At 36.1% G+C, this 15,355-nt stretch overlaps 1 protein-coding gene across 2 annotated transcripts in view; it reads right to left on the bottom strand.

The window, feature by feature from the left end:
* Nucleotides 1-3,005: 3,005 nt before the first annotated feature.
* LOC105887631 (zinc finger protein 568) overlaps nucleotides 3,006-15,355 on the bottom strand; it is a 20,426-nt gene continuing 8,076 nt past the window's right edge. Inside the window, exons 3-5 of one of the 2 annotated variants that reach the window (XM_012809124.1) lie at nucleotides 14,659-14,785; nucleotides 14,308-14,403; nucleotides 3,006-4,588 (exon numbers count right to left, since the gene is read on the bottom strand). In XM_012809124.1, the coding sequence (XP_012664578.1) occupies nucleotides 3,006-4,588; nucleotides 14,308-14,403; nucleotides 14,659-14,785 (1,806 nt within the window). The remainder of the gene's footprint in view (nucleotides 4,589-14,307; nucleotides 14,404-14,658; nucleotides 14,786-15,355) is intronic. The other variant, XM_012809125.1, reaches the window with a different exon arrangement.

The following is a 15,355-nucleotide window of genomic DNA, read 5'->3' as shown; positions in this document are numbered from 1 at the left end:
CCTGTGGTCCCAGCTACTTAGGAGGCAGAGGCAGGAGACTCACTTGAGCCCAGGAGTTAGAGGTTGCTGTGAGCTGTGATGCCACAGCACTCTACTCAGGGGGATAGTTTAAGGCTCTGTCTCAAAAAAAAAGAAGAGACTATGAAATGACAATATTCATTTAGATATTTAAGTTTTGGTAATTGTAATGTTTGTTTTCATTAAAATCTATTCCTGCTAGTTAGACAAATCACTGTCAATCTTCAAAAATACCTAATGACATTCAAAATTGATATAAATCAAGTTTTAAAAAGTGCAGTTACTGTTCAAAGTATAAAAGTTAAAGATCCCTTTTGATCAACACTCTGAATTCTCATCTTTGTTAACAGTTGTCTACATATGAAACAATATTGTAGAAATGGCATAATAAAAAAAAATTACCAAAGTAAGGGCTGATACATGTTTTGTTACAGAGAATGAGACTCTTTTAGAGGAACTCTGTTATTGCTGCTTAGGGTAAAAGACTACTATGACTTCCAATCAAATCTAGATATGATGTGTAAGTTAAAGATGGTAAAAAAAATAAAATGGTCTGTAAGTTAAAACTGAGACAGTTTTATACAATTGCTTGTGGCAATATTATAAAATTAAAAAATTCTCATTAAAAAATATTGTAAAGAATTAGTCTGGACATGTCGGCTCATGCCTATAATTCTACCACTCTAGGAGGCCGAGGCACATGGACTGCTTAAGCTCATGAGTTCAAGACCAGCCTAAGCAAGAGCAAGACCTCATCTTTAAAAATAAAAAACTGAAGCAAGAGGACCACTTGAGGCCAAGAGTTCAAAGTTGCTGTGAGCTGTGATGCCACAGCACTCTACCAGGGGTGACAGGGTGAAACTTTGTCTTAAAAAAAAAAGTATAGATAGATAGATAGACAGAAAGAAAGAATTAACAATGATATTAGTGCCTATGCTGGTTTATGGAAAATCACAAGGCAACAAAACTAATATATCAAAGTCAATTTCTCAGTAAATCTTATTCTCTCCCTAAACATCCTAAATAAACTGCTAATTACTTAGCTACGAACCTAACAATTTGTTGCCAAATAATGCTAGAAACACTATGTGAACAGGGACCATGATTAGACCATTATGCACTAAACTAGTAAATAAAAATAATTTCATTTATTACAATTATTTCTGATTTTCAAATGTTTAATAATTAAATATTTACTTGAATCTATGATATTAGTGGACAGATGAATCCAATTTTAGAAATGTTAAAATGTAAAAAAAATGCACCACAGAATTGATAATACATGGTAATTTCAAGTTATACAATAAACAGAATTATTCTAATTACTAACTTTCTGGAGATATTTTAATGTAATATTGGAGCATCTGATAGGAGATATGAACCCACTATTTTTTTTTTAAGTGGTAAGATAGGATTTTATTAGACAGAAAAGAATACAGAAGGAGTAAAAAACCACCACAGCTTCTGGCAAAGGGGAAAACCCAAGTCGGAAGTCTCCTTGATATGAATCCATTATAACATTTTTTTCTTTGGGGACAAGCTTCCCCAGGCTACTAATTCTGAGAAATAGCTAGAAAAACACTATTATTGCAAAACATTCATATTATCATTATGTACCACTATCTTTTATAATTTATTTTATACACTATATCACTACCAGTCTTTTTTAAGGCATAAAAATTACAAGTAAAGCTAAAGGTTCCCTTCAATCAACACTCCCAAATTCAACCTTCTGCCAGAAATAAGACTATCAATAATTTGGTATGTATCCTTTAGTCCATTTAAATAGTTTACATATAAAAAAAATAGTTCTTCATAAATGATCTCATTCCCAATTATAAGAATGTCATTATATATTTCATTTGTATCTTGATGTTTTGCACTCAACATGTCTTCAATGACTATTATGTAATGACATATTACATAATATGGATCTAGTTCATTGCTTTTAACTGCTATATACTATTCTATTATTTGAATATAGTACATTTCATTGATTACCACATTGATGAATAGGTCTTTTCAATTTATATGTATATATTATATATATATATATATATTTTTTTTTTTTTTGAGACAGGGTCTCACTATGTTGTCCATGCTAGTCTTGGAATCCCAGGCTCAAGTGAGACTCCTGTCTCAGCCTCCCAAGTAGCTGGGATAATATCTATAGGCACATCCAACTGCATCTGGCTAAATACATGTATTTATTCTGCATTATTTCTGAGTTTATATAGGATGCATATACAGAAGTGGACTTGTAAGGTCTTTTTCTCTTTTAAATAAAATGGTTCCTAGCCTCCACAGACAATATCCTCAATTTTTTCTCAATGGTTTCTGAATTTGGCTTTTAACATTGCAGTATTCAAATCCATTAGAATACTATTTCATTGCATGTTGTAAGGTTGTATGTAATTTTGTTATTTTGCTTAATATGTAAAATCAAATACTCCAACAATTTTTATTGATTAGGCTGTCATTTCCATACTAATGTCAGGTGATTTCAAGTCTAACATACATCAAATCAAGTTCACATATTCATGGGTCTGTTTCTAGGAAGTCTATGTTTTAAAATCTGCTATGTAGCTCCTGATGCGCTTATACCACACACTTTTTAAAAAACTGTAACTATAGATGTGTAATATATGGTGAAGGTATCTCCTCTGCTCTTTTTCAAAATTGTCTCAGCAATCTATAGACTTCTATTTCACCAAAGTTTTAGAATAAATTTGTAAAGATCCTAGAAATTTTTTGTTAGATTTTGTTTTAAACTCCATTCAGTCTATAGATTTTTAGAATTTAGACTTTTATGATACTGAGCTTATATAACTATGTATATGGTATTTTTCTTCATTTATTCAAGTCTTAAAACCTTCAATGAAGTATTACAATTTTTCCATAAAGGTCTCATTCTTTTTTTTTTTGAGCTTACACCAAGATATTTCAAGCAAAACATAGGTTGAATTTAACAGACCGTCTTCCTTCATTTAGTACACTTGGCGTTTCTCACCTGTATGACCTCTCTTATGTATAGAAAGCGATGCTCTTTGAGAGAATGCTTTCCCACATTCATTACATTCAAACGGTTTCTCACCAGTATGACTTCTCATATGTATAATAAGTAATGAGCATTGAGAAAAGGCTTTTCCACATTTATTACATTCATAAGGTTTCTCCCCTGTATGACTTCTCACATGAAGGGTAAGGGATGATATTCGAGAGAAGGCTTTACCACATTCATTACATTTAAATGGTTTCTCTCCAGTGTGAATTTTTTCATGCTCAAGAAGATTTTGTCTCTGACTAAAAGCTTTTCCACATTGATTACAATGATAGGGTTTCTCTCCAGTATGAATTTTTTGATGTTCAGTGAGATTTGATTTCTGACTAAAGGCTTTCCCACACACTGTGCATACATAGGGTTTCTCACCAGTATGAATTCTCTGGTGTCGAATGAGGTTTGACATCTGTATAAAGGCTTTCCCACATTCATTGCATTCATAAGGTTTCTCTCCAGTATGAATTTTCTGATGTGTAATAAGATTTTCTTTCCGGCTGAAGGCTTTCCCACATTCATTACATTCATATGGTTTCTCAGCTGTATGATTTCTCATATGTACAGTAAGGGATGAACTTTGAGAGAAGGCTTTCCCACATTCACTACATACATAGGGTTTCTCACCAGTGTGACTTCTCATATGTATAATAAATACTGAGCATTGAGAGAAAGCTTTTCCACATTTATTACATTTGTATGGTTTCTCCCCTGTGTGACTTCTCATATGTAGAGTAACAGATGACATTCGAGAAAAAGCTCTACCACACTCATTACATGCATAAGGTTTCTCCCCAGTGTGAATTTTCTCATGTTCAATAAGATTTTGCTTCTGGCTGAAGGATTTCCCACATTCCTTGCAGTCATACGGTTTTTCTCCAGTGTGAATTCTCTCATGTTCAATGAGATTGGATTTCTGACTGAAGGCTTTCCAACAATCCTTACATGCATAAGGTTTCTCACCAGTATGAATTCTCTGGTGTCTAATAAGGTTTGACATCTGAATGAAAGCTTTTCCACATTCATTACACTTATATGGCTTTTCCCCAGTATGAATTTTCTGATGTGTAATAAGATTTTCCTTCCTGCTGAAGGCTTTTCCACATTCCTTACATTCATAAGGCTTCTCTCCAGCATGAATTCTCTCGTGTCTTACGAGGTCAAATTTATGACTGAAGTCTTGTCCACACCGATTACACTTTAATGGGGATACGACATAGGACGAGCAATGGTAAAATGGTTTCTCATACTCATTACATTCATAATTTTTCTCTCTTATACAGCCTTTCCCATAACTATTTAAGCCTAAATTATGTTCCAAACCCTTATCAAGTGAGTCAGATTCATAGAAACTCTGTCTTGTAGTAACAATGTCTGAGCTCAGAGGAACTATTTTTGCAACTTGTTTACATTCAATGATTTTTTCCTTAATCAGAGTTTTCTTGGAGATGGGTGTGATTGTCCTCACAAGTGTTTCCTGTTGCTTCTTGATCTGTTCATCAACTTCCCAAACTTCTAAAATGGAGGACCAAAAATTATTACTTGTAAATTTTTCTACCACTATACTATTAATAACATTTCAGAAATTTGCTAGTATGGTGTTTAATCTTTGATGTTGGCCTTAGTCAACCAATATGAAAGAAATCTAAATGCAAATATTTCTGTGGTTTGAGAAGTTAACTTCTATAGAAAACATTATAGGCCCAAGTACACTTGACTGATTTTAAAAAGGTTCTTGTGAAGTGCAAAAGAATGAGTAATTAAAATGAACGGTGAACATAAAAATGGACATGGAGTTAAATGACTATAGAATCAAATTAAACACATTGGACTGAATGCATATATATACTTCTTTCTAAAATTTTCCTAAAATAATAGTAAAGGATAAAGGGGTCAAACTCATAAGAAAAACGATATAGAAATGTAAACAGGGTGACTGAGAGATTTTAAGAAAATACTCCAACATGAAAGGCATATAGGGATATATTAACAGGATAATAGCATTAAAAAGTTAAAGCAAAAGTATCAAAAAGATGTAAATGCCAATAAGCATGAAAGTGATCTGGCAAAAAATCACTTGAAAAGCTCAAGAATTAGAGGTTTCAAGTACTCAAAAGATAGGACTAAACAGGCACAAGGCAAGGATATTTCCTCTCATCACTACTCTGTTCACTGATGATATGATCACTATGTAGAAAATCTGAAGGAATCAACAAAAAACTGAACTAATAAAGGCTGAAGAGGATGTGGAACAATAGGGACTCTAACTCATTGTTGGTGGAAATACAAAATGTTACAGCCACTTTAGAAAACAATTTGGAAGTTTATTACAAAATAATAATGATATTGATACTCATGCCAGATAATAATACTCATGATACAGAGTATCATCATCATCATCATCATCATCATCATCATACTCATGCCGTATCATTCAGCAATTGTGCTCCTTGGTATGCACACCAATGAGTTCAAAACTTACATTGATATAAAAACTGGCATGTGGAAATTATAGAACCTTTATTTATAACTGCCAAAACATGTCCTTCAGTAGATACATAGATAAAACTGTGGTACATCTAGACAATAGGATACTAGTCAATGCTAAAAGCAGATTAGCTATCAAGTCATAGAAAGACACAGAGGAACTGTGAAAGAAGCTAATCAGTAAAGGCTACCCACTATTGATCCAAACATACTAGAAAAGAAAAAACCATGAGAGAGTAAAATATTAATGGTTGCCAGAGATTACAGAAGAGGGAGGGATATATAGGAAGAACATAGAGATTTAGGGAAATGAAACTATTTTGTATGATACTATAGTGGATCTATTTCATAATCCATAGACTGCTCAACACCAAGAGTGAAGCCTAAGGTATACTTTGGGCAATAACAATGTGTTAATGTAGGTTCATCAATTGTAACAAATATACTTCTGTGGTGCAAGATGTTGATAATGGGGAGGCTGTGCAAGTGATGCAGCAGAAGTATAAGGGAGCTCTGTACTTTGTTTGATTATGCTATAAACCTAAAACTGACCTAAAAAATAAAGTTTATTGATTAAAAAATATGGGCACAGTAGCCCAAGCCTTAAATCCCAGCTGCTGAGGTGGTTTTCTTGAAGGTAGGAGTTTGAGACCAGCCAGGGCAAGTAACACCATGTCTCAAAAACAAACAACAAAAACAGTAAGGTAAGAATGGGACTACAAAGAAGTACATTAATTTAAAGTTAGTTAGACCCCAAGGCAAATGTTATGGATCTGATTAAGTAATATCTATTCCAAACATTCACTATTTTTCAATCTTGCAAAGGCTAAGGCAGTTAAAACTACATTTTCTAGACATTAAATGCATGAAGGTTCTCACATGATTTAGATTTGCCATGCACTCGTTTATGCATTTTAATTCAGAAATAATTGGAAAAAAGTAAACACTTTGCTTATGAGATTATAACAGAAGTGGCAAGGTTCTGAAGCCACAGCTGTAGAAGCATTTTTCTGGCTCAGCCCAAAGTAACTTCTTGATCATTTTGGGAGAATGAACTACCTTAAAGCTTACTTTTGTGTAGAGTTTTGAGACTCATTCCTAGACACTTAGAGTTTGTCTCCTCAGTGCTCCCAAAGATCCATTAAGCCATTTAATATCGTCGTGTATATCCCTTCCTTCTTAAATTAGCAGCTAGTATATTCTTAGCTCTGTAACTTAACCTTGACCAATATACCATGATCCCCTGATTCACAAAGGAAGTGGCCATGTCCCCACAATGCAAGCAGGAATAGCAAGGCTTGCTTTCTAGAGAAAATGAACTATAGAAGCTCTAAACTTAGAAAAGGTAAAGCAGATGCAAAGGAAAGGTCTCATACTAACTAAAAAAGTAAAAATTATGTTAACTGTAGGGTGAAGGAGGAATCACTGTAATCAATTTTATTAGTTCTTGAGTTATTCTTCCACTATTTAAAACAAAGTACACATGCACACATATATAGATAAACATTTACTTACATGTGACATACACATGTCATATATACACTTGACCCTTGAACATGGGGAATTAAGAGTACAAAACCTCCACAAGGTTGAAAATCCATATATTAGACTATCCTACTAATAGCCTACTGCTGAAGCCTTACCAATAACATACAAGTAACACATATTTTCTGTCATATTATATGCTGTATTCTTACAATAAACTAAGCTAGAGAAAAATATGTTATTAACAAAATGCCCAGCCTGAGCAAGAGTGAGACCCCATCTCTAAAAACTGCTGGACATTGTGGCAGGTATCTATAATCGCAGCTACTTGGGAGGCTGAGGCAGGAGGATCATTTGGACCTAAGAGTTGACAAGGGTGACAAAGTGAGACTCTGTCACAACAAAAAAAAAAAAAAGAAAGAAAGAAAGAAAGAAAAGAAAATGAGCCAGGTGTAGTGGCTCACACCTATAATCCCAGCACTTTGCATTTCGAGATGTTAAGGTCAAAGGATCACTTGAAGCCAGGAATTCAAGACCAGCCTACTTAACACAGTGAGACCTCTTTCTACCAAAAAAAAAAAAAGAAAAAAAGAAAAATAGAAAAATTAGCCAAGCATGATGATGTGCACCTGTAGTCCCAGACACTTGGGAGGCCAAGGCAAGAGGATCATTTGAGCCCAGGAGTTTGAAGTTACAGTGAGCTATGATGACACCACAACCCTGTAGCCCAGGCAACAGAGCAAGACTCTGTCTCCAGAGGAAAAAAATAAAAGAGAAAAAGAGAACGATAAGGAAAAGAAAATATATTTACTATTCATTAAATGGAAGTGGATCATCATAAAGAGCTTCATCCTCAGCATCTTCACATTGAGTAGGTGAGGGAAGAGGAAGGGTCTGTTTCATTGTCTTGGGGATTGCAGAGACAGAAGAATATCAGCAAGTTAAGTAGACACATGTAGCTTAAATCCACATTGTTCAAGGGCCAACTTTATCACATTTGTATATTATATATACCTCCACAAACACACACATACACATGCAAAAAACCAAAACAACAAAACTGGGGAAGATAAAAGAAATCTAGGCTTGGCACCTGTAGGTCAGTGGTTAGGGCGCCAGCGACATACACCCAGGCTGGTGGGTTCTAACCCAGCTTGAGCCTGCTAAACAACAATGACAACTGCAACCAAAAAATAGCTGGGCATTGTGGCTGGCACCTGTAGTCCCAGCTACTTGGGAGGCTGAGGCAAGAGAATCACTTAACCCCAAGAGTTGGAGGTTGCTGTGAGCTGTGACACCACCCCTGTACCGAGGGCATCATAGTGAAACTCTGTCTCAAAATATATATATATATATATATATATATATAAGAAATCTGACAAAATGCTGATAACTGTTGAAGCTGAGTGATGAATATCAGGATTACTTATAATATTCTCTCTATATTTGTGCAATTTTGAAAATGACTATGAAAAAAAAATTTTTTTTTGAGACACAGCCTCAAGCTATCCCCCTGGGTAGAGTGCTGTGACATCACAGCTCACAGCAACCTCTAACTCCTGGGCTCAAGCGAGTCTCCTGCCTCAGCCTCCCAAGTAGCTGGGACCACAGGTGCCCGCCACAACGCCTGGTTATTTTTTGGTTGCAGCTGTCATTGTTGTTTGGCAGGCCCAGGCTGGATTCGAACCTGCCACCTTAGACGTATGTGGCTGGCGCCTTAGCTACTTGAGCCACAGGCACACCAACTATGAAAATATTTAAAGAACAGTATAAATGTATTTATTTAGAAATATGGAGGTCAATAACAAACAAAAAATGAAAAATGTGAAGTCAGAGGGCACTGCTACAAACCTGTATTTCCACTGCTTTCTAAAACAAGTACTATATACATTGGCTTTGAAAAAATTTTTAAATGCATATTTAAAAAAGAAAGAAATAATATAAAAGGAAAATAACAACAGCTAGATTAGGTTAAGAAAAACAAATTACAGACCAACTTCTCATTACTCTTGCTTAGCTTGTTATATGATTCTGACTGACAAAAGTATATCTTTTGTCCATTCTTTATACTGCCATAAATTTTCATAATACTGCCATAAAGTTCTTATTTTTTTATTTTTATATAAACACTGAAGGTTAGACTTGGTCCGAACTAAATCCAACCTAAAATTGGCAATAAATAAGAGAATACTCCAACTTTCTACCTAATGCTAATCATTTTTATATGTGTTTAAAGAACAAGGCATATTAGAAATATGGAAATTAAAGTTATCCAATGAGAAGTATAAAACAGATCAAGAAACATGCCATTTTTGATTCATGGCAGTGTTCTAATAGTTTATTTTTTCCTATGTTCAATTCTAGACAATGAAACTCTTACCATATTCTGTTGTGTTTTACCTTTTTTCTTTCATATTGTTACTCAAAATGATAATATTCTTTACTACATCATTAGCTCTACACTGATTTTCCATGTTTGGAGTTTTGTCAAATGTGGGTAACTTAAAATTCCAATAACTAGATTTTTTTAACCTTCATATTTAGTTTATCTTATAAACCCCTGCTTGTAACTGATCACTGTAATCTTGCTGACATTATGCAGAGGGCAAAACTATAGCTTCAGTTTTTAAAAAGGGGGAAAAAATTAAACTAAATTAAAAACAAAGTGTAAAAATATTATAGAAGGAAGAAGAGGACATAAGCACTGGCAAAATTAAAAACTTTTTGACACTGCACTGGGTAACTCATCCTCAATTTCACTAATCCCTTACAATCCCCCCTCGTCCAAGCAGGCTATGCTTCTAATTTTACCCCACAAATATGACATGCTAATTTTACTCTCCAAACATTTTATTATATTTTCTCCTATTTTATAAGTCTTAAGAATCTAAAGATCTTATAGGAAAGCAGCTTCAATACCAAGCAGGCTCTCTAAAAAAAAAAAAAAAGAAAGAAAAAGCATTCTCAATCTTATTTTTCTTCTAAAACCTGTCTCTTAAAATTTTTAAGGTACTCTCTGTCTGGTTTACTCAATTACTAACATTTTAGTTAGTTTAGTTAATATGCAATTTAACATTTCAAGACTATGTTATCTGACTATCTCCTTCCTGTCTTTCTAACTCTAACCTGATGTCCTCTGCATTTACTTTGAAGGTCTGCAGGTAAATTTTTAAAACAACCAAAAACAATAAGAAAACTCTTTCTAAAAATAGCTCCACATTAATCAATTCATAAATCATTTATAGTAAGAAAAGATGTCATTAGAAAGCTCCAAAATAAGAAATATTCTTGTTTTGGACATAAAACATTTGCTTGTCCACCTCCCTCATGGACACATGGCTCCTGACTACAGTGGCCACTATTAGGTAGCAGCCACGGAGAGGGCTACAGGTAGCCCTGTGTCTTGGCATTAAACATCCGCTGCATAAGCTCAGACTCTTGTCAGGGCCCAGTACTACTGGCTGCCCAGGGTGGTTAGTGGGGCAAAGCTATGCATGAAGAAGTGCAGGCAGGGGACAGAGACCATGTTAACAGCCAGTTTCTATAGGCCAGACAGAGCTAGCTAGGAAAGCACAGGCAGGTGGTGACTCCACTCATGGTGGCAGATACCAGATGGTTCATGTCGCTGTAGGTGGGTGTGGTCAACTTTAGAGTTCTAAAGTAGATGTCAGAGGGATTTACTATCAATGCAATAGATTTCTGTGTTTTCTACAAGCTGACAAACTGAAAGGGTAGCAATCAATGTAGAGATCGACTTTGGTGTCTGGTGTCTGACACCTCAGGCAAGGGCATCACCCTTTCTCTTAATAATGTAGTCTCAAACATCAAGATGTGAAAACAGGCTCGGTGCCTGTGGTTCAAGTGGCTAAGGTACCAGCCACATACACCTGAGCTGGCAGGTTCGAATCTAGCCCAGGCCTGCCAAACAACAATGACGGCTGCAACCAAAAAATGGCCAGGCACTATGGTGGGCACCTGTAGTCCCAGCTACTTGGGAGGCGGAGGCAGGAGACTCGCTTGAGCCCAGGAGTTGGAGGTTGCTATGAGCTGTGATGCCACTGCACTCTACCCAGGGTGACAGCTTGAGGCTCTGTCTCAAAAAAAAAAAAAGATGTGAAAACATATCTAAGATGGTATATGTTTCCAGAGTCCCATCATTCTGATAGAAAAGAAATAGAACTGTCAACTGAGAGATGGTTAAGATCAATATAAGCTCGAAATAAATTTTGAAGTCCATTTATAGGAAATATAGCTCAAAGTTAAATAACTACTAGAACTTAGACAGGTAAGAGCATTCACATCAAAGGCAGAGATCTAAAGAATTTCACAGTTCCTGGAGGCAGTAAAGATACATATTCTAATACTGTCATTTTTGGAGTTAAATACCCATTTAATGGCATGAACACAACAGATATATCAGGAAAGTACTTGGAGGAAAAGGGAGTCTATATGTAACAAGTTAAAATTGTTTGGGGTGGCTTGGCGCCTGTGGCTCAAGTGGCTAAGGCACCAGCCACATACACCTAAAGTGGCGGGTTCAAATCCAGCCCGGGCCCGCCAAACAACAATGACGGCTGCAACCAAAAAATAGCCAGGCATTGTGGCGGGCCCCTGTGGTCCCAGCTACTTGGGAGGCTGAGGCAGGAGACTCGCTTGAGCCCAGGAGTTGGAGGTTGCTGTGAGCTGTGATGTCATAGCACTCTACCCAGGGGGACAGCTTGAGTCTCTGTCTCAAAAAAAAAAAAATTGTTTGGGGTAATCTCTAAAGAGAGCTGAGAAAAGGAATCATGTGAAAGGTATTTTATAAAGGAAGAAGATATACACAATAAATAGGATTCAAGGAAAAATCAGAATCTTTTAGAGAAGAGCAAGAAGGGTAATTCATAGGATCAAATATATAATTGAACACAGTCCTTTCTGTTTTAATATGATAAAATTAAACATCTCTTTCTCTCTGCCACTTTGCAAAAATAAAGAGGAAGAAACTTTCTGAAGAAAATATATCTTGAATGAAACTAAAATGCAGCTAAACTCCAACTCCAAAATATGAGGAAAGAACATAAGACAGCTTGAATCAGGCCAGGGAAGAAATCCAGAGACAGTGTTATTATCTTAAAAAGCACAAGAAATAGAGTTCTCTAAAACAAAGGTACACAACTTTGTGGGCAGAATAAACGAATCATTTTTAACAGTGGGATCCAGATGTGTTGAGACTGGTGGTAGAAACATAATGGACTTCATCCAGCCCTGACAAATGATAGAAAAGGCATGGCCGGACAAGGAGATATGAATAGCCAGTGTACTTGTATAAACTGTTGGTTTAGGAAGGTAGAAGAGACACTGGGTTCTATAGGAAGTACACAAATGATAATCTCTTCTCTGACTTGGGAGAAAAGGAGAAAACAACTCTCACCACAGTACCTTGTACATGTATGATAAAAGAGGCCAGTGTGAAGTACAAAGGCCTCCTCCTAGCTCAGAGCATTTTTCTCAATGAACTTCAACACAGTCTTTCTGTAAATAGTGGGTCCAGCAGGAAATACACTCATTCAGTGATCAACAATGATAACTTGTAAAAAGAAACCAGCATCAAATCCAAACAATGCTACATGAAACTAAAAACGTGAATCCACAATTGATACTAACTGATCAATACCAAGACATGGCCTAATAAAGCTGTAAAGCTTTACAGAATAAAGGCATTCAGGCATCCAGCTAAATAAGTCATTATGAAGGGAAATAATCAGGTTTCAGTCTTCTGTAAGCAACATTCAAACTTAGGAAGCAACAGAGAATTGTCTAAAAGCCTTCAAGGAACTGCCCACCAAAACATTTCAGAAAGCAAGCATGGCTTAAGAATTTTATATATAGCCAATTATCAACCAAATGTATTAAAAAAGATATTTTCTTATATGAAAAACCTTAGGGATTCTAGTTTCCACTAAATTATAAGCTAACAAGGATGGGATTTTGTTTTATGCCAGAATATTTTATCTTCACCCTTACTACCACAAATGTAGTTCCTTCCTTTAACATCTTCTATTTGGTTGTTGAAGTATATATGAGAGCTATTGATTTTTATTTGTTAATTTGATATCCTATCACTTCACTGAATTCTCCTTCTACTTGTTGTACCTTTTCAGTTGACCCCCCTGTGTTTTTCAGGGATACAATCTTATAATCAGTAAATAAGGATAGTTTGATAGCTTTCTTCCCAATTCTTAAAGTAGTGATTTTTGTTCTCTTATCTAATACTTAGGTGTATTAGAAATAAGAAATAAACAAGAAATATATTAAAGCTACAAAAGGAAAATTTAGAAAACTCCATTTCTGAAGGACAACAAAGTAGACTACAGAGGTCTGAACAAAGACAGAGTATGTTCTTGGATAGAAAACTCTGGCAATATAAGGATGTCTAATCTCTGAGAGTTAAAGTACATTATCTAGCACAATCCCAACAGAAATTGTAACAGATTTTGTCTAGAAATAGATAGTTAAGTCTAAAATTCATATTGTAAAATGATCAATTAAAAACAGCTGGGATAACTCTGAAATAGAAGTGTATGGAACTAAAGAAAGAAAGGAAGGGGCTGAGAATCGAGGATAAGAGGGAGACTTACTTTTCAGTGTATCTTTTGGAGTATTTATATTTTTTAACCAACTATGCAAATACACTATTTTCAAATAATTAAAGGAATGGAAGGTAGGAATAAGCAAGAAGGAGACTTCATAGGATTTCTAAGCCAAGGGATTGTGATAGTTGTGAAATACAATGGAAAACAAGACTACCAACCACAATTTGATGTTTTCAAAATACAAAGAAGGAAAGAAATTATAAAGAACGTAAGTATGAAACAAACATTTTTAAATATTACACCATCATTAAATCCTGAATGCATAAGGAAATAAAACCATGATTATAAAAAAAGGGGGGGGGGGTTTCTATAAAGTAGAGCCTAAGAATCACTGAGAGGGACAATAAATCCTGAATGTAAAGCTGTAAATGGATTAGTGAAGGTTGGCATCCTGAAATCGAAAACAGCTACTGGCCCTCCAAAATAGGAAAATATCTGAGAAACATGGTATATATAAGAAGAATAGTATCTAGAAATGTTCCAATAATCCAAGGCATTCCATCCCGTGTGTCACTCTAGAAGACTAGGGCCTTAAAGAAAACCTTGGAAAATACGAAATGGTATTAACCCTTCACTGAACAACTGTCATGTGATTTTCTCATTCAGAGCTGCTTTTCACTGTTTTACCTGGACAGTGCCTTCCAAACATTTCTTCCTCCATCACCCATGGCTCTTCTTCTTGCTCCAACTTAAATATCACAGCTGGTTTGGTGACTTGACAGCCTATGGAATAGCAAAGGGCATAGATGTTAATGCTGGAGACAACCATACAGATCTTGAACCGAGTCCAACCTTGAGGGATTATGAAAGAGGAAGATGAATGAACTTCCACAACACAGGCTAATTAGCCTTCACTCTGAAGACTGTACATATAATCTTGAGAAGAAAGTAAAGGCCAGACTCATCTGACAAGTTAAAATCTTCACACATTTCAGAAATGGAAACTAATTCTCTATTAAATTACAAAGCTACTCTTACCCACTGTGACTAGGTTGCTATAGTTCTCCAACATCACATCCCGGTACAAGATCCTCTCAGCAGGTTTCATTTGCTGCCACTCCTCCTTGGTGAGGTCCACAGCCACATCTTTAAATGTCACTGTCACCTGTAAAAACACAGGAATTCCTGATTATTTTGAAGTCATCAAAATCAGGCATTGTGATCAAAATGTGTAAGAACTCGTTTAGTTTGGGCGGCGCCTGTGGCTTAGTGAGTAGGGCACTGGCCCCATATACTGAGGGTGGCGGGTTCAAACCCGGCCCAGCCAAACTGCAACAAAAAAACAGCCGGACGTTGTGGTGGCCGCCTGTAGTCCCAGCTATTCAGGAAACTTAAGGCAAGATAATTGCCTAAGCCCAGGAGTTGGAGGTTGCTGTGAGTTGTGACACCACAGCACTCTACTGAGGGCAACAAAGTGAGACTCTGTCTCTACAAAAAAAAAAAAAAGAACTCGTTTAGTAAGCATCCAGCAGTCAGAATTCATTAAAACTATTCAATATCGGCTCGGCGCCTATGGCTCAACCGGCTAGGGCGCCAGCCACGTACACCTAAGGTGGCGGGTTCGAATCCCCAGCCCGGACCGGCCAAACAACAATGACGGCTGCAACCAAAAAATAGCCGGGCGTTGTGGCGGGCGCCTGTGGTCCCAGCTACTTGGGAGGTGGAGGCAGGAGAC

The sequence above is a fragment of the Otolemur garnettii genome, unplaced genomic scaffold (genome assembly GCF_000181295.1).
Source record: "Otolemur garnettii isolate 467f Iridium unplaced genomic scaffold, OtoGar3 scaffold00100, whole genome shotgun sequence".
Lineage (NCBI taxonomy): Eukaryota > Metazoa > Chordata > Mammalia > Primates > Galagidae > Otolemur > Otolemur garnettii.
This window is presented reverse-complemented; position numbering and strand designations above follow the sequence as displayed.